This window comes from Anser anser (assembly GCF_964211835.1).
Source record: "Anser anser genome assembly, chromosome: 25".
Taxonomy (NCBI): domain Eukaryota; kingdom Metazoa; phylum Chordata; class Aves; order Anseriformes; family Anatidae; genus Anser; species Anser anser.
This window is the reverse complement of record NC_139746.1, coordinates 2796483-2814697: the sequence shown is the minus strand read 5'-3', so window position 1 is coordinate 2814697 and position 18215 is coordinate 2796483. Positions and strand designations below refer to the sequence as shown.

The window sequence follows — 18215 nt, the reverse complement described above, 5'->3', positions numbered from 1 at the left end:
CGAGAGAGAAACGGTTTGCACGTGCTCGCTCGGCGAGATGCATGCTGGGTCTTGTAGTCAGCGCTCTGACGGCCGGGCGGCAGCATGTCTCCTTGGGATTGGCTGTTTAAAGCTCAAGGCTCGGCGGCGGGCTGGGGGTGTTCTGCGCTGAGCCAATGAGGGGGCGGGATATTGGGGGGTGGGTGTCTCCGGGATACGGCCCCGCTCAGCCGCCTCAGCGCGTCCCGAGGTGGCTGCGAGCGCTCGGGTGGGGAGGGCGCCGGTGGGCGGGGAGCAGGTGAGGCCCCGGCCTCAACAGGGGGAGTCGCGGGTCCCCGGCCGGTGAGGAGAGCCCTCAGTGGAGAGAGAGCGGGAGGAGGCGGCCAGGCGCTGGGAGAAGCGGGAGCAGGGCCGGGCCGGCTTGGCTTAGCCTGGCCTGGCCTGGCTTGGCTGGCGCTGCCTCTGAGGTCTCGGCCGCGGGAGCTTCACTTCGTGCCCTCCTCCGGGCAGCGACAGGGCGACGCGCAGCGCTGGAGAACCGCCGGTCCTTCCTCGCTCCGGCAGCGAACTCCGTGTGGGTGAGGTGGGGATGGAGACGGCTGGAAGAGCGCCGTGGCACCGCAGCAGGTTCCTCAAGGTGCAGGCTGTGGAAGTACGGGGAAACCAGCGGTGCCAGGCGCTGGGAAGTGCTGTCAAGGCAATGAACAGAGGCGTAGCAAAGGGCGCTCCGGGTGGCACTGCCCACACGCGATCAAGCTCAGCGCTGAGGAAAGTGGCACAACTAGAAAGCAAAATCATGAATCGGAAGAAGCAGATGGAATTGCAAAACGCTGACTTCAGCCAGAAGCCTTTGGATGAAGAATCCCTCTCATCTGCTTCTAGTCATGAGCACAGCACAAGAGGCAAGAAATACCTGAAGAATTATGCTACAGGCAGTAGAAATACAACCGTCAGTAATGCCTGGCCTAAGGAAGAAGAAAGCATCCAAAGCCCAATAAAGAGTGGTACGGTTAAACAAAAGCTTGGTTTGGATACAGGCGAAAAGGAAATGAGAGAATTCACGGAGAACTCTCTGGAGTTTCCCAGTGGAAATGAGAATCGGAGGGTTATTACAAGTGATTCTAAGTGGAGTGGAAAGGTAAATACAGACTTCACTGGATTATGTTGTTTACACTTTTATAAGTATTTTTAATTGGTATGTCACTATTTATTAACAGCAGAAAATACTTTTTAATACTGTGTTTGTAGCTTGCTTGTGATATGTTAGCATCAATTCACCCTTTAAAACTATGGGGTTTACCCATTATAATCTCTTTCTCTTTTTAGTGATCTACATACAGTAAATTAAGTAACACACAAATCTCTTTTTCATGTTCTTTTAAAGAGTAAGACTCCAGTTTCATTAGGAACACCTCCTCCATCTCATAAGGACGTTTCACTGGCAGAGGTATCCAAAGCACCTTCTCTTCACAGCAGAGACTCAGAGAAGAATGTTTTCGGTACAGTTGATTTACAAACACCACCACCAGCCAGCAGAAACCTGTCAGCTCTACGTAGTATGAAGTCTCAATCACCATCTTCCACGAAAAACAATACTGTAAAAATTACCTTGCCTAGAACAGGCCACACCAAACCAACCCTAATATCACTTGGAAGCGATGGAAGTGAAATAAAATCATTAGATGATTTATTTTCAAAAGCAGCTGATGCAGAAGATTCAACCAGCGTAAGCTCAAATGGTAAGCTTTCACAAGTGTTGTCTTGATAGACCTGGCACAAATTGTACTAATAATCTACAAATAAACGTGGGCAAATACTTGCTTTGAAAGAATTCAGTAGCCTAATTTAGAATTTAGAAAGAGCTGTTGCTAACTTAAAGATTTAAACAGTGACTGAGTACTATTACTTCTTAGTATTACGCTTTTTTTTTCTTTTTGTCACTTAATGGAAAGTGTACTGTAACTTTCATCTGAGTCCTCATGGCAGTTTGTCGCTCAATTGCAGACTTCAGACTGAATATCCTGAGCCTTGATGATTTGGCATCAAATACCACCAGTGAGATGGCAGAATTAAAGCAGAAAGTAAGTAGAAATTCCATGCTAGTTCATATCTCCGGTCTGCCGTTGTTTGGTGAAGGGTGGAGGTTCTAAAATAAATACTTCTCTGCTACCCATAAGCTAAGGTTCTAAAATAAATACTTCTCTGCTACTCATAAGCTATCGGAGATGGGCATGGCTCACTAGCTGTAAAGGTTAGGTCAGGATTTTGCAGTCTACTGTAACTTGACCAAATTCTTTTTGTGTCTGTGTCTTTGCACTTCCTTACTAAACTGACAACACTGGAAAGTTTGCAAAGTGACACAGAAGAGCAATGGTTTTATCTCCTAACAAAGGAGTAGCTGACTCTCAGTAATATGCAGTGGAACATGCAGTGGATCAAGAATAATGAAGGCATGTTGAGGTTATGCACTGTTGATTCCTCTAACACACGTCTGTTTGATTTTACAGGGGACAGACATTCAAATTACTCAAGAATCAAACAGAAATCCAAAAAAAGATACATTCCAGGTGGAAAAGGACCAACCCTCTCTTAAAACAAGTGCAGTAACTGGTGTGAGTGATCCTTCTGAAGGGGATACTGAAAAAAACGTGACTGAAGCTGATATCTCTGAACATTTAGGTGAAGTTTCTGCAGATTTTTCTAGACAGGGACAGGATTATCCTAATCATGATGAGAGAACTGTTAATTCAGAATATTCTGAAGACTTTGAAAAGTCCATGTCAACAACAGACGGGGAAGCTGTATCAGAAATGCCAGAGGAACATTCTGAGAGTAGTACATATTCTGGAAAAGACCCATCTTCTTCAACATCAACACCTTTGCTTACTAGAGAGAGGCGCGAACGGGTGCACAGAGTAACTGTAAAAGAAACCGCCGTTCAGACAGTGGATTCTCCGTTCACCTATTGCTGGTCAAAGAGTAAGTTCATGTTTAACTCAAGATACTGCCCTCTTTAGTCTAGAGCTTTTTCGTGTATTTTATTCTAACCGAGTCAGCATTAATATATATAGTTGTTAATTCAAGTACTGATTTTCCAAAAGACTGATAAACCAAATTCTAGCACTGAACCCTCCAAACCCAGTAACTAATTTTATCCTATACACAGCAAACAACACTGCAGTACTTGGCCCTCCTGTTGGAAACAGCTACATTGATCCAGTACCTATTGCCAGTCACGTCATCAGCATGGATGCAGTAGAAGGTAATGCAAAACATAATTCTATTTTACTGTGCTTTGTGCATGTAATTCCTACTTGGATTGTTTAGCACGTACTGTCTGACTGTAATCTGTTACTAAAGCGTGCACTCTTCTTTCTTGCAGCCTTGACAGCGTACAGTCCATCAGTGCTTGTTTTAAATGCCATGCTAAAACAGCACTTGACATTGACCCAGCAGTTTGTGGAGAACATTCAGCACCTTCACTTATGCCTCGTGGAGTCATTAGAGAATGAAAAGTTCCACTATCACACACTGGAAGAGGCTAAAGAGGTATTTATGATAGACTAGATAGCAGCCTAGATAAGAGTAAATATATACTCCTTTCCAAACAATTCTAATAGTTGCACATTTTGTTTTAATCTTATTATCACTGAATAAATTAATAATAGAAGACGGTATTATTCATCCCTCTATTAAGAGCAAGTCAGGTATTTACGTAAAAAAGGACAGAACTAAAGTCTTAATGGAAGCCGTAGTTTGAAAAGAAGTCTTCTACTCTACCCTTTATCTGTCCACAAATGAGGAAGGATCTTTGTGATGTTACAACTGAAGCATCAGTTCTGTTGCTAGTTCTGTTCTTTGTGCATAACACGAAGATTATACATGATAAATATCTACACAGATAAATGGTGTATTTATTCTTTTGCAGTACATCAAGAATCACAGATCCCCACCTCTAACACTTGAACAAGCACGTGAAGAAATTCAGAAAGCACAGGAGGAGAAACTACTCTGACTATCAACACTAAGTAAAATTGACATTTACAAAGCTCAAGCTGCAAAAAGAAACACTTTCAAAATATACAGATAAAGTTGTGAACTGTGCTAGGGTTTGCAACAAACTGTTCTGTATCTTGTAATATATAATTGATTTTCCTGCAGCTGTTTTTGTTTTGTTCCTGTACATGATGGAGGGATGGATGCCTTCAGCCAGGCTACCTCAGTGTTCAGAAAAAAATAAGAAAACACTTCTCTAAAGGGAGTGTGGTAAGTCAGCACAGACTGTGTTTATCACATAGCTCATTTATCTCTGATCATGGTAGAAAGGAAAAATCTATATGAAGCACCAAGGACTGTGATCACAGTAGAAAAATACCATCCTGACCTTAGTGCCTTATTTAAGCAGCCCTATCGGGTTACTACAAAATCAAACATATGCAACGTTAAGGTAAATTCAATACAAGGGAGGCTTACAGCCAACATGCTGGAATCCACTTAGTCTCAAGTACGAGCCAGTATTATTTTTTTATTAAAAAAAAGTGTTTATTGGAAGGCAAAACAATAAAATTCACAAGTTGATAACATACAGGTGTTGTATGCTGATTCACAGACAGTTACAGTTCCACAACTACAGTAGATCTAGAACAAAGTGATATTTCACCATATTAACTGAATGGTTTTAAGAGGGTTTCTGCTATACAAACAAATTACTCTGGGAAGAGGTTACCACCACGCAGACCTCTGGAGTGGAAGTGCAGTGTAAGGGCCTCATATCTTTAGCTGGTGGTCTCTGGAAACAGTTACAAAAGTTTTTTTTCTCATTTAGGTTAAAGGAAGTTTCCAATAACATTTCACTGTTAGAAACTTGCAGAGCAGAGAAAACTGATTCTCTTCTATTGAACTAATTAGCTTTTATTAAAGGGTATATACAAAAATATAAAAAGCTTAAAGAATGTCTTCCGTTACAAAGCATTGAACATCCCTTAGAGCGCTTGAAAAGCTAGAACAGTTAACCCTCGTGTTCTGAACAGAGTTGTGACTGCAGCAGCTGGTGTGTAGGGGTGTTAAGTTGTATGGTAGGTTCTAACAAGCTTGCACAGTGCTCATAGGTCACCTGTACTGGAACTAGATGCTTCATTCCCCACTTAGACATTAGGATACACTGCTCAGCATCAGTCTGACTTGATCCCAAGGCAGCACCCCTCCACTTCAAATAGAATTAACCTTTTGAGAGAAATAAACATACATTATGGAACTAGAGACACATAACCATATCAGATAACGTCTGTATTCCACAGGAATGAGTGAATCACAATCCTGGACCAGGGAGAGCTTGACTGGGGCTTAAGTCTAGTATAAAATGGCTAGCTAATTAAAAAATTTTGCAAAATAAAATGGAAATTCTTAAACGTGCTAGACATGTCATAGTAACGACTGGCCTTTTTAAACACTAAATCACAAGTGTTGAAGTACATGTCATAGCTTTCCATTTTTCATCATAGTTTTAAAAGTAACTCATTTGTCACTTCCTCCAGACTTTAATCCGGATTTATACAAGTTTAATGTTTTGTAGAAGATGCAAGACATCTTTCTTCAGAGAGTCTTATTCAGGTGGTGGAGGGTCTTGCGTTTCACGCTTCACTGAAACAATAGGGAAAAGAGTGCTTACACATTCTGCAGTTACCTAAGCTGTCTGAAATGTTTCATGGAATGAGGGCTTTATAAATAAGGATTTTTTCCTTTTGAGCTTTATTTTAATTCATTTTATTATACAGATCTACTGTGGCCATAGGTAGAAGTGACTTTTCATCTGACATGCCAATTTTTTTCCTTTTAATCACTGTTAAGTGTAGTTCTATGTAACGCACTCTCTGCAAAAAGTCTATCATTCGGGTAATTCTCTCCATCTCCTAAGAAGCACCTCCACTTTTTCTGCACCCTTCCTGAAACTGCACTACTGTGAAATGTGTTGCCAGTTCTGGGTTTGACAGAACACAGCACTAACTGTAGGAAACGAGGAGTTGGGCAGGGCCAAAGAGTAAGCGTGGGCCAGCTTCGTTACAACCACAAAGACCTCCTTCCTGCTTTGGCAGCCATCCAGCCCGTGGTATGGCTCCCTCTGCTACTTTTATGACAACCCTATTTTTCAAAGGACAAGATTTAAAGATAGAGGCTACTGGTGTTGAAGCCAGGATGTGGCTTACACAAAACAAGCTAATTAATATTTCAGAAATTAGAATACAACATAACCCTGAAAAGGAAAAGATGCAGGGTTAATCAGAGCATATGTCTACTTACCTTGTTGTTTTTTTTAAATCCATTACATTAGAAAGAATGAAGAGATACTCAATTTTGAGTTTATATTCTACAGTAAAACTATAAATAGGACAAATCACTAACAAGTCTGAACGGTTTTTTAAATTACTTAGCAACATTCACTTACATTCATCTCTGGCCTTCATGCGTGCGATAAATGAGTAACTTTTATTTCTTCGGTAGTTTTCGTAAGGGTCATCTAATGCAACTCCCACTCCTTTATATTGATCCCATTTGTCTCGGATATCCCCTCCTTTAATTGGATCCTGAATTCCTTGCTCCTTGGCTCCCAATCCACCAGACCCACTCCATCCTGCAGAAGGGACACAACATTGCAAGCCTGTACCTATTGCTTATTCTTCAGAATTCTAGTAATACAAACATTTTGAAAACAGCTAAAGAAAATGTCCATCCAATGTAGCAGGATAATATTTTTTTTTTCCAAAAGGACTAACATGCAGCGAGCCTGGGAATAACACAACACTATCCCTAAGAACCTCTAAGAGGACAAGGGGAAAGACAATGCAAGCCCAATCTGTTCGGTCAGATGCTGATCTACACTGTTGGGAGATGAAACTCTAGGTAGCTGAATCCTATTTGATGCCAAACTCACATCCCTGTCTTCTATATCCTTCCCAGAAGGGTAACTACCATCATTGTTCCACGTTCTGTGTACTTACGTCTCTGAATATCCTTACTCTGTCCTCAGAATGTGAAGGTGCTGAAAAGGACAATACTTAGGAATGTGCAGAAATTAATGATGTCCAAGAGCTGAGTGCCTGATCATTTTTCCTGGCTTATGTCAGATTCCAAACCAGTACCTTACCCATTTTCACTAGCATCTGATGGCCTTTATTTTCTTCTCCAAGTCTTGATTCTGGTATAGGAGGCCCAGAACTGGAGCCCAAACCAGCAGAAGAACTAAGGAAATAAAAAAAGGAAATTAAAAACAAGCAATACTGTTCTGACCCAATGCAAGGGACTTTACATCCTATTAACATCCAGTATAATCCCATTCACTCTACTAAGATCTTTTTTATAAAGCTATTAGGTTATGGAGTTTTAAAGGTGCCGACAAACCTTACCTGATTCTCGCTACAAGGGAAAAATCAAACACTATGGTCTTCCTCACACAGTTCTTGGAGGATTTTTCCTCCATTCTAGGAAGGCATACAAGGCCTTCAGAGTTGCACAGTGTTTTGTTATAAAGAAAGCCATCACAAAACAGTTATGTTTTCTCTATATATATACACAAAGAGCATAAATACTATTACCAAATCTGCTTGTCATCTTTTCTACCATTTGGTGAAATAATTAATGCACTCAGTTCATGAGAAAAGCACCCTTTGTGGTGCTTATCTGAACAATCCAGGTAAAAAGAGAAATAAACAAAAGCTTACGGAGGAGTGGGGCTGCGAGACCGGGACCGGCGCCGCCTTCCTGGGGAATAAGATTTTGATCTGGATCGTGACCGTGATCGCGAGCGGCTATGGGAAGAGCGGGACCTGCTCCGGCTTCTGGAAAAAGACAGCACGTGAGATCACACACACAGGCTTCCAAAGCAACATCCAGGGTTCTTCTTTCAGCCCTGAAGGTTGTTTCCCACTGCCTCCGACTTCCTGAGATTCGCCCCATTGCACTGTACCTGGACTGAGAGCGTGAATAGGATCGTGACCGAGAGCAAGAGCGAGATCGTGACCTTGAATAGGAGCCAGATGATTTTGAAGATCGTGAATTGGACCGGGAGGATGAACGACCTCGGCTTTTAGACCGACTGCGAGACCGAGAAGGCCCACTGCACAGATAAAGGCAGAAAAACTCCAGTGAAATTCCTTGGAGATGCTTGAGAAATGCAAACGTAACTTTGATCAAATTCAAATTACACGCAAGCATTATATTTCTGCAAACAATCCAATCAAAACCTGAGTGCGAAAAAACAAAACTATTTTCTACATATTAGACAGAATTTCCAGCAACTTAAAACCCAGTTAATTCCACCAACATATTGCTGAACAGATTTTCCCTACACTAGTCCAGGGTAATCCTAGCACCTTCCAAACGAACAGCGTGCATCAGAAGGCCCCAGACAGGATCTCTCACCTATTTCTCTTCTCCTGACCTTTCCTCCGTCTCGCTCTCATTTTAGCTCTGAAGAATTCGTACAGTCCATTCTGCTCCCAGCCTTCACTGCAATAAATCAACCACACATAGAACCAACATCAGTAATACTCGACTTCGATCCACGGAGCAATTAAGGATTTCCGCTAGATTTTGTAGGGAACAAAGGGCCTGGGCAGAAAGGTCATCTTACATCTCAGTGTAAGATCAAACAGTTTAAAATACAACAAGAGCACTTATTTTCAGCATTAGAAGAACCAAGACACAGGCGAAGGAAGAGAGAGGCACTTCTTGTTTTGAGACAGCTTCGTAGGGCATTTTCCTTACCATATTGTTAGCTATACCTACTCTTACCTGTTTCTAGGCCTGTCATGAGATGGTGGACTATAAAATGCCTCAACCGCAGCCAGTAGTCTCTCACTGGGGGGCATTGGGGGTGGAAGACGTATATCTTTAGGATCTAAAGGTTTATACTCATGATCTTCAAGCTGCCGGAAACAAAACAAATTACATTCTTGTCATGTGTCATGGGGTTGCTAACCTGAAGAGATAAATATAGATTTAACTGTGTAGGGACCTCACAATTCACTATTGGATAAAAAAAATGGTCCAGCAATAAGGATTCTGCAGATGACCCACTGCTTCCTTGTGCTATCACCACCATTTTGATTTCTATGAGGTAAGCCAGCACAACACCTATAGGAGCATTAACTGGATCACCAGGTAGATAAAACGCACGTCTTATCTATCCACCTCTGTGATAACAGTGCCTGGATGGAAACCTGGTAAAAGCTGGTGTATGCTGAGTAACACGGAGTTAAGAGATGGAATAGACCTACTCGTTCATCTCAAACATGGAATGATAAATGCACACATCCCCCAAGACGCTGATACAGGTGAATGTTCGCTACCATTCTTGGTACATATAACACTAGTGTTGCAAAACATCTTTGTACGAAAACTCTGAATACCAAAACTACTGCACAGTGGCCCCATCAGAACTGCAGGGTCTCTCTGCCCTCCTGAAAATCACTGGGGGTAAGGCTTTGAGAAGCACATGAGTCTTTCACATATACAGGCTCAAATGGCTTTCACTGGGACACAACACTTGAAGTTTTTACCATTTTCACTGCCTTCCCTCACCACCCGCCCATACAACAACGTGCTGAGCCTGAGGGCTGCTGGAGGGAAAGATGTGAAATTGAAAACGTACACGTCAAACTACCCATAATATTCACTGTGGGATTTTGATCTTTTAATCCTACAAGTCAGGGCCCAATTTCAAGCACTTACTTTCACAAGCGGAGCCATCAGTCCAGCAGGAAGATCAAAGTAGGGAACATTTGGCACCAGACTGGGATCATCATGGTTCATGTGAGGGGGGCCCTGTCGCCGCATGTGAGGAGGCTGCCCGTTAAATCCATGTGGGGGAGGCCCGAAATCAGGGTGCTGTGGCCCTCCCCAGGGAGGATGCTCGCTGATTCCAGGATGAGGCAATCTGTGACCGGGGTGATGATGAGGAGGTCCAATTTCTGCACAGAGTGGGAGGGTTAAAACATTTTACTTAGCTACGGAGAAGGGGAAGGCAATCAGAGAGGTGTACGTCAATTAGCGCGTTTATCCTAAAAACAAATCTTGGCACCTAAAGCCTTGCAGATCAAGAAAAGCAACAGAACGGAAGAACTAGAGGCTGGCTACAGGTCCATGTTCACAGAAATCTTGCAGTGCATCTCTTTTTCTGGCTACAGCAGCCACTCTCAAGACAACAGGAAGCTGACTCTAAGCCACCGCTTACTTTAGGACATACTTTGGTCAAAAAGTACCACAAGAAAGATGCTCAAGAACAAAAGGTTTCAGATGCAGCAGGCCAGCTGCTGATGGGGTCTATTTCTGAAGCCTAAACACACAATCGTGGCTTAGCATCAACCTAAACAGGTCTGTAACACACACTGCCTCTACGCCAAATCAGTATACATAAAGAAGTTAACGTGGCAGGAACTAACTCAAAGGAGTAGGTGACAAGAAAATGCTTTGTTTAAAGAAGCGTTTCGAGAAGAGGTAGAGATAGTATCCTGTTAAAAAAGGAGTGCGAGACACCCATCCAATCACTGATGGGCAAACCACTTGCCATGAACGCCAGGATACCCTGCTGAACTCACTGCGCTATGCGGAGAAAAACAGAAGACTGAAAATCAATACCTTCTGCAGGGGGCCCTACGGCTTTTCCAGGAAAAGTCATTATAGCCCCCCCACAGTCCTCATCCTCTGCTATTTGACTCATCTTTATTAGGATTTGAACAGAGGCTGCACTGTCATTGCTTCATCACTTCCCTAATTTTAGCTGGTTTAGTAGATTCCCCTCCTCCAACAACTTTGCGCGATACAACAGATGTTCCGGGTCATCAATACAACCCAAAACACAGCATCTTTTTTGAGCTTAAAAACCTTAATTTCCCCCCCCCACACACACACCTCGCCCAGACAAGAAAAGCTGTTCTTCCTACTCACTACCACAGCTCTTAAAAATTAAAAAAAAAAAAAAAAAATCTTTACCGCAGAAGTTAGACACAATCCTAAATACATAATTCATTGGTTTTCAACCTTTTTGGGACTTGGGGAAATAAGAGTCTTTTAAGCTTAAAATAGCAACTCCTACATTGCCATTTTTAAAGTTACTTGTCACACAGAACCACAGGGATCTTTAGATACTATGTTGACAACGATCGTTCCAGAATGATCATAACTTCTGGATGTGGAATAGAAACTAAATCAGGGCAGAACACCACCAGACTTCAGCAGGGGCCTGCAGCCAAACTCGAGCCACAAAGGGCAGGCACGCAGTGCCCTGACTACGTTCTCATACATCCCCGTGTTCCAGCGAGAGAGCAAACCGAACAAGGAGGGAGGGAAGGATCATTTCACCAGACACTACACCAAGCCACACAACGCTAGCCACGCACAAGACAGAGAACTGAGAGCTTTTCTCTAAAAATGAAGAGGAAGAGAAGACCGTGGGTACACAAGAACAAATGCTTCCAGCCTGCCTTCCTCTAACCTCCTCTATCTAGGGAGGACCTAGCTAAAGGGACCCCATCTATGGCCTGATGTACAAGAAACTGAATTTGCAGGCAAATCCTGCTTCTCACCTCTGGGCTATTTTTAAAATGAAATAGTCACAAAAAGAGTACCCAAAGAGCTGCTGACTTGAGCTTGGATTACAGTTTCTGGTTATCCATACCCATTACAGAAGGAAGACACAAAAAGCAAGGGAGCATCCAATCCTGCATATATTTCCTACCGAGTCATTTAGCTGTAGCTTCCCAAACCGAAAAACTCAGCATTTCTCAGGAAAACCTGAGCACTCCGCCAAGAATACGCTGTCGCCCCAAAGCACTAAGGTTTGTAACAGCAATCAGTATTGCAACGTAAGAAAACCTGGCCCAGCACACACTTTACCTTGAGGAAAATCCCCCTGGGGGTAATCAAAACGATGAGGATAAGGAGGCCTTTCAAAGGGATGGCGAGGTGGAAAATCATCCTGCATGAAGCGAGGTGGAAAGCGGTTGAAATTATGCGGATGCGGGGGCTGGTTGAATTGGGGATGTTGCTGATGTGGAGGAAATGGGCCTCTGAAGTGAGGTGGCCGCTGCATTCGAAATGGAGGTTCCCTTTGACCCCCACCCCATGGAGGTTGTTCGTGCTGGTTGTTCCACGGGGCTTCAAACTGGTTGTTCCAAGAAGGATCGGGCTGGTTGTTCCAAGGCGTCTCACGCTGGTTGTTCCAGCCTTGATCTCTCTGTTCGTTCCACATTCCTTCATGGTTGTTATTCCATGGAGGACAGTGAGGTGGTCCCTGGTGGTAAAAATAACAAGCCTGGTCATTAGGCTACAAGAAAGCGATAAAAACATTCTACCTTTTAAAGTAAATATTGCCTCTGGACAATTTCAAAAAGAAATTTCTGAACAACTGTGGTCTTTTCCTGTCTTTTCTCTGAAGCTAAACTGCCAGGGAACCACACAGTGCTGAACCCGAAGACAGTACTTCTTGTTCTGCTCATTCACATGGAAAAGTACAAGAGCTGACAACCTGAAATAAACTTCGCTTTTAGCTGTGCTGAGAACGAGAAAGCTTTGGATTTGTATCTGGACTGATAACATTCCCAGCTTTTCAAAACACTCGCACTCCCAAGATGGTCTTTCTGAATAGGTGAAGTTCCACCTCCCTCTACATCTCGTTTCAGAAGGGCGCTTAATACCTGCTGTTGACCCCATGGTGCAACAGGGTGAGGTTGGTCAAACCACGGTGGTTTATTTGGAGGAATCTGATCGTGAGATCCAGGGCCGCGAGGTCCACCAGAGGCAGGATCCTGCACTCCAGACCCTGTCGCGTCATACTCTGTAGAACCAGCCAGGGGCAGCTGAGATTTACCATCATCTGGAACAAATTGGAGACAGTTAGAAGCATCCAGCTCACAGGCAGTTACTAACACCAGCACACTTACAAGACTCCATCAGAATTTTGCTGGGTACATACCCACACGTTCTACAGAAATCTACTACTGTGAGAGAGCATTTCTGATTTCAATTTAACACTCATAACTTTTTTTCTCATTTATATTCAAGCATCAGGCTACACCAGATGCAGGGATCCAGGCAGAAGCCTGAATCTGTTCGAAACAAACCAGCATACCACAGTAGCTCACAAGTAAAAAAAAAAAAGCAGGGAAATAAATAGATAGAAAAATAAAAACAACTCTCTCAATTTTTCCACCCACTGATTTCTGCACAGGTCCCCAGAACAGGTCGGTACCTGCTTGTGTAACAGGAGCAGACGGTGGAGCTGAGGCCGGAGCTGCTGTGGGGGCTTGAGGCGGCGGTGTTGATTTCACCTCATTTTCCAGAGGTGGAATTTGTATTTGTTGCTGCTGCGTTAAACTGTTCACAAACTCTTCGTGTTGAGTTTTTAGGTTCTGTATCTGCTGTTGGAAGGCTACCTGTACAGGCTGCACTACCGTTGCATACTCAGTGATCAAATTTGCCTGATAAAGTGAGAAATTAAGGAGAACAAAGTTAGTGCTGCACATAAAACAGTTCCCCTATCTGCTCATTCAGAATCTCCTATATTGCACTCCCCCCACTTCCAAGAAATACAAGAGAATGCAGGATAATCTGCTGGCAGAAGGATCTAGTCACACTACGAAGCTCTGAAGGTTTCCAAAATATTCTCTGCAGGCTAGAATCCACAGTCCATATTAAGTCTAGCTTTCAAATACAGCTAAAACCAACAGCGTTCACTATTAATGCTAAAAATGAGTACCTCCTGCTGCCAGAACAATTTTAATGCTTAGCATATACAATTTAAAGCTATGGCAGTGTAGACAACTTAAGAGGTATGGTTTCTTTAGTTTCCCTTTTATCAAGCATCAATTTCCATAAAAAAAGAACACTCAAAAATATGCTCGACTGAAATGTAGTAGTTACTAATGCAAGTAGACTTTCTGGGATGATAGCAGCAGCCAGATTATTTGATCTTTGAAGTAACAAGGTAACACTTCATTTTTTTTGTAATCCCTTGTAAACAACTTCGATAGGGAGGAAGAGGAGGAGTGTTAATAGTTGCCTTTCAAAAAGAAAAACATTTCTTAAATGTTCTTATTTATATGCATATTTTGAAAAGGGTTGCTTTTCTTTTGTGGCTAACCTGGTACTGGCCAAGTCCAAGAGCCGGGCTCTGCAACTGCTGAATAATTGATTCATCAAAGTATCCATTTTTCTCCCATAGTTGAAGAAGCTGCACAAATTCAAGAGTGAAAGGTGCTTAGAACTGATGAACAATAAAGGAAAAATTGAGACAATTTTTTAATTTTTTTTTTTTTTTTTAATATTTCCAGCTTTATCAAAAGACCTAGGATTTAGTCAGTTGTATTTGGAACCACCAAAGACTCAAACGCATTCGTCCTTTTAGTAACTGTTAAAGCCTAAGTACCTGCCGGTTCTTGTTCAAATAGGTTCAAATGCAAAGCACGGCTGTGATAAGATTTTGCGAAGACAACCAGACTAAAAACATCTCAGCAGTCCTCTTCTGTCCCTGTATTTGTGAGTTTGCCTGCATTAACCTAACAAAGCAAAACACCGTAAAACTAAAACCAGATACTCACTCTGGCAATTTTCTGTTGCTTATCCTCCTCCACTGCTAAAAAACTGGTACAATAAATAGGTACAACCACCTTCTGTAAAGCAGCCAGAAGGTCCCGTGCTTGCTTCCGCTGGCTTCAAAAAAGGAAGGGGAAGGAGAAGAGTTACTGCCTTTCACTATAGCATTAAATACAGCATTAAAAGCATTGCAAATCAATTCCTCCCAGCTTCCACTGTACCAAAAGATTCATAGATATATATAGAGTTCGCCCCTTTACATTTTTACTGTACAACATTAGCTTGAATAAACAAGTTAGATAAAAGTTGAAATTGATTATTAAAGCTCTAGATCTTTGTGCTAGCTACAGATGTGTTAAGACATCTGCTAAAAATAACGAATACATTAAAAATAAAAGGTGACTAGTCAAACTAAGAATATGCGTAGCAGAGACAGTTTTCACCAGATTAATCAAAACATAAAACTGAAAAACACAATTTAATCCTTACCAGTGATGCAATACATCATTAATTAAGTAAATCAGATGTAACCGAAGCTCAAAGTGAGCTCCTTCGGCTGTTATACGATTTCGCAGGTGCCCAGCCATCAGCTCACAGTGTGCAGGAGATTTTGCATTACTAAACATCCAGTTCTTGCCAGCCTTAGGAAAAAAAAAAAAAAAAACTGGTCTAATGTGTTCACATCATAAGGACTTTGTACAACACTGAAATAACTGCCAGAAGAGAAATTTTCAGGTAATTTTCTTGCCTACCATACAAAACGTAGCTGTTGTTTTCTATATAATCCCAAAATCTCGACTGTTCTTAATCCACAACAGCACCAAGTAACCGCTCAGACTAACATCACTTACTGAGATAGCATCTTTTGTGCACGTGTCGATTATTGGCTGCAACAGGTTGTCAAATTCATTCATATCTAACTGGGTTTCCTCCAAAACTTTCTGCATTTGTTGCTCTATTGCAAGGGCCACTGCTGATGTGACTTGCTCCTGAAAAAAATAAAGTTATAAAATAAAATTAGATTACAACCCCTTTTCTTTTAAGGAACTAAGCTGCTGCATCCCAGGCCTCTTAGCCTCTTAACCATAAGCAGCTATCTCAAAGACCAAGACAAGCAATGTTATCGCACACAAATGTTTTGATTATTTGGTTTTGAGAAGACTGTTCTCATTCTTCGGGAAAAAAACTGTATTCGTTTCCAATTCTTAAGTCTCCCCCTCACTGATAAAAAAAAAATTGCATACAGGTCTTAAAGATATAATCCAGAAGTGCTCCCTTCCTCCAGGAATCCCTCGGTTTGGTTACCAGTAACATTAGGGCAAAGTGGTGCCTGCAAAAACACCTAGCTCAAATACACAGCACCCTCCTACCCCAAATCTGAACCTGCCTTGAAGTACGAGATTATTTTAGGCTACTGCTAAAGCACAACCACATTTCTCGCAGTTCCCAGCAACCTGCAGCATTAAATGCAGTCACAATTTCTTCCACTCTGGGAACCAACAGGGCTTTTCGTATACTAAATATGTTATCTTAATCGACAACCAATCTTACTAAGGCATCACATACATCTGTTCTACGGATATGGTGGCAATTACCATGGAACAAAAATAAGCACAATAATGCCCCCTCTCCTCCCCAACACCCAAACCCACCACCCACCAGTCAGATGGAAGCCTTTCTCTCTCCCTTCGCTCTGAATATTTACAGCCAGTGGTGGTTTAGGATAAGGCAGACGAGCGCTTATTTCACACCAACCTGTCTCATGGCAAGGAGATGCTGCTCCTGCTGCTGCAGGTTCCACTGACTCTGCTGGATAAGTTCCTCCACAGAAGGAGTGCCCTGAGGAGCTGGGATGGGAGCTGCCGGTGGTGGGAGAGACGGCTGGGGCAGTGGCTGGATCTGTGTCGTAGCCTCGATATCTTGACTTTGCTTGCACAGCACTATCAGACAAAGTGAACTCTTAAAGGAAGCCCCAAACAGAAATCTGTTACCACCAGCCCATACACAAAAGCCGTGCCGGTTCCAGACCCTCATTCTTTACATAATGGTTCAATGCAAAACGTCAATCGCGCGGATGGTGCAAAGAGAGAAGGGGGACAAGCGACTCCTTGCACGATGGCAGAGGAATGTCTCTGACACCAGACCAACTCCCGGAGCTCTGTGCGGGACCTCCCGATTCCCGAGTGCCCCCCGTGCAGCCCAGCCCAGCTCCAAACCCGCAAACGGGAGGCGTGCAGAGCCGCGGGCAGGGCTCAGCCATCTACCTGGCGCTCAGAGGGCAGGAAGAGGCCGCAAACCGGTCCCGGCGGGGCAGAGCGAGGCCGGGGGGGGGCAAAGCGGCTCCGCCGGCCGGGGCCCAGCGGGGACCGGGAAGCAGCGGCCGCGGGGGGGGGGGGGGGTTGGGGCGGCCCCAAGCCGCGGGCCCTACTCACGCTGCTGCTGCTCCAAAGCCAGCTTGTACTTGTAGTAGCCGTAGAAGTCGCCCCCAAAGAGGAAGGAGAATTTGGGGTTCTCCTTCTGCTTCTCCATCGTCATCTTCTCGAACTCGGGCCCGTTCCGCGCCACGAACTGCGCCAGCTTGTCGATGACATTCCGCAGCTCCTGGTCTGTGGGGAGGCAGCGCCGTCAGCCCGCGCCGGGCTCTCCCCTCCCCCTTCACGCCCCTCCCAAACCTCCCCTTCTCCCCCCGGCCCCCTCAGACCCCCGGGGCCGCGCTCACCGTCGGGCGGCAGCGGCATCTCCATGGCTGCGGGACAACGGGGGCGCCGCCGCCGCTAGGCCGCACCGGCCGGAAGTGCCGCCAAGCGCCACGCGCGGCCGCGCTTTACGGCCGCGTCGCTATGGAGACCGGCCCCACAGCGCAAAGGGCGGGAACCTGACAGGGCCCGGCCCCGGGGCGGGGAGGGGCTGAGGCGGCGGGGCCAGGTCCCAGCCCCCGGGGAGGAGCGGGGATGGTCCCGGTCCCGGTCCCGGTCCCGGTCCCGTCACGGTTCCTTCCCCGCCGTTCTGTCAGGGTTTCCGAAGCCATCTCGGCCCCAGGGCTCGCCCCTCGCAGCCGGGGAAGCTGCTTCTGGGCTGCGGGTGGCTGCCCGCTCGCTGCCGTTCCTGCAGCAGCCAGTCGTTCTTGTGCTTACCAAGCCCTAAAAGTACATCAAAGTACATCCAAACTAAAAAGTACCTCCACATCCGAACTAAAAGTACATCCAAACTGCACTAAGGTTGACAGAAATCCATAGAGCGCATTAAAAGAAAGGATGTCATTCAACATCTGTTGCGTATTAGGGAAAATCCATCACTGCAGCAGTTGAGCTAGGGTAGACCCCAGACATGACGCAAAAATGCTATGAACATGGATGTGCAGGGAGCCCAGTACAGAGCCAACTGAAAAATACAACTGTTTATTGCCCTATGAAGGGACGTTTAACTCACACCTGAGCACTGTTTCTTTCCACATGACTTCATTTCTTTACACACTTAAACGTTCAAGTTGTTCCTAGTCTTTACCTTATCCTTTCTTTGGCACCTGATGGTCCATTATCTTTCAAAATGTGATTAAAACTATCTGATGGCTTGAGCATCCCTACAGAATTAAGGTGCTGATCTGATCAGCTTCACAGCCCGGTCAAGAGGTACGAGGCTTGGTGGGAATT

General features: G+C 44.2%; 2 protein-coding genes across 4 annotated transcripts; one reads left to right on the top strand and one right to left on the bottom strand.

Annotated features, from left to right (window-relative positions):
• Positions 1–184: 184 nt before the first annotated feature.
• Positions 185–4564, top strand: LOC310886547 (uncharacterized protein C19orf44). Its single transcript, XM_083811313.1, has 7 exons — positions 185–1117; positions 1364–1718; positions 1984–2060; positions 2487–2958; positions 3146–3241; positions 3362–3528; positions 3908–4564. Exons 1-7 carry the CDS (start codon positions 569–571, stop codon positions 3992–3994), a joined length of 1803 nt encoding a protein of 600 aa, XP_083667439.1. The 5' UTR covers positions 185–568; the 3' UTR covers positions 3995–4564.
• Positions 4500–17436, bottom strand: CHERP (calcium homeostasis endoplasmic reticulum protein). Of its 3 annotated transcripts, none has more exons than XM_083811301.1 (18): positions 17285–17436; positions 16998–17171; positions 16321–16505; positions 15417–15554; positions 15055–15206; positions 14571–14682; positions 14114–14203; positions 13223–13451; positions 12669–12847; positions 11869–12265; positions 9706–9944; positions 8767–8900; positions 8395–8481; positions 7940–8089; positions 7695–7811; positions 7121–7215; positions 6422–6607; positions 4500–5619 (listed from the first exon to the last, which is right to left on the bottom strand). In XM_083811301.1, the coding sequence occupies exons 1-18, from the start codon at positions 17307–17309 to the stop codon at positions 5582–5584; spliced, it is 2727 nt and encodes a 908-aa protein (XP_083667427.1). In that variant the 5' UTR covers positions 17310–17436; the 3' UTR covers positions 4500–5581. The 3 variants fall into 3 exon arrangements, with proteins under 3 accessions (XP_083667427.1, XP_083667429.1, XP_083667428.1); XM_083811303.1 differs by having other exon boundaries at positions 4500–5202; XM_083811302.1 differs by having other exon boundaries at positions 5220–5619; positions 7695–7808.
• Between the last annotated feature and the right edge of the window lie 779 nt (positions 17437–18215).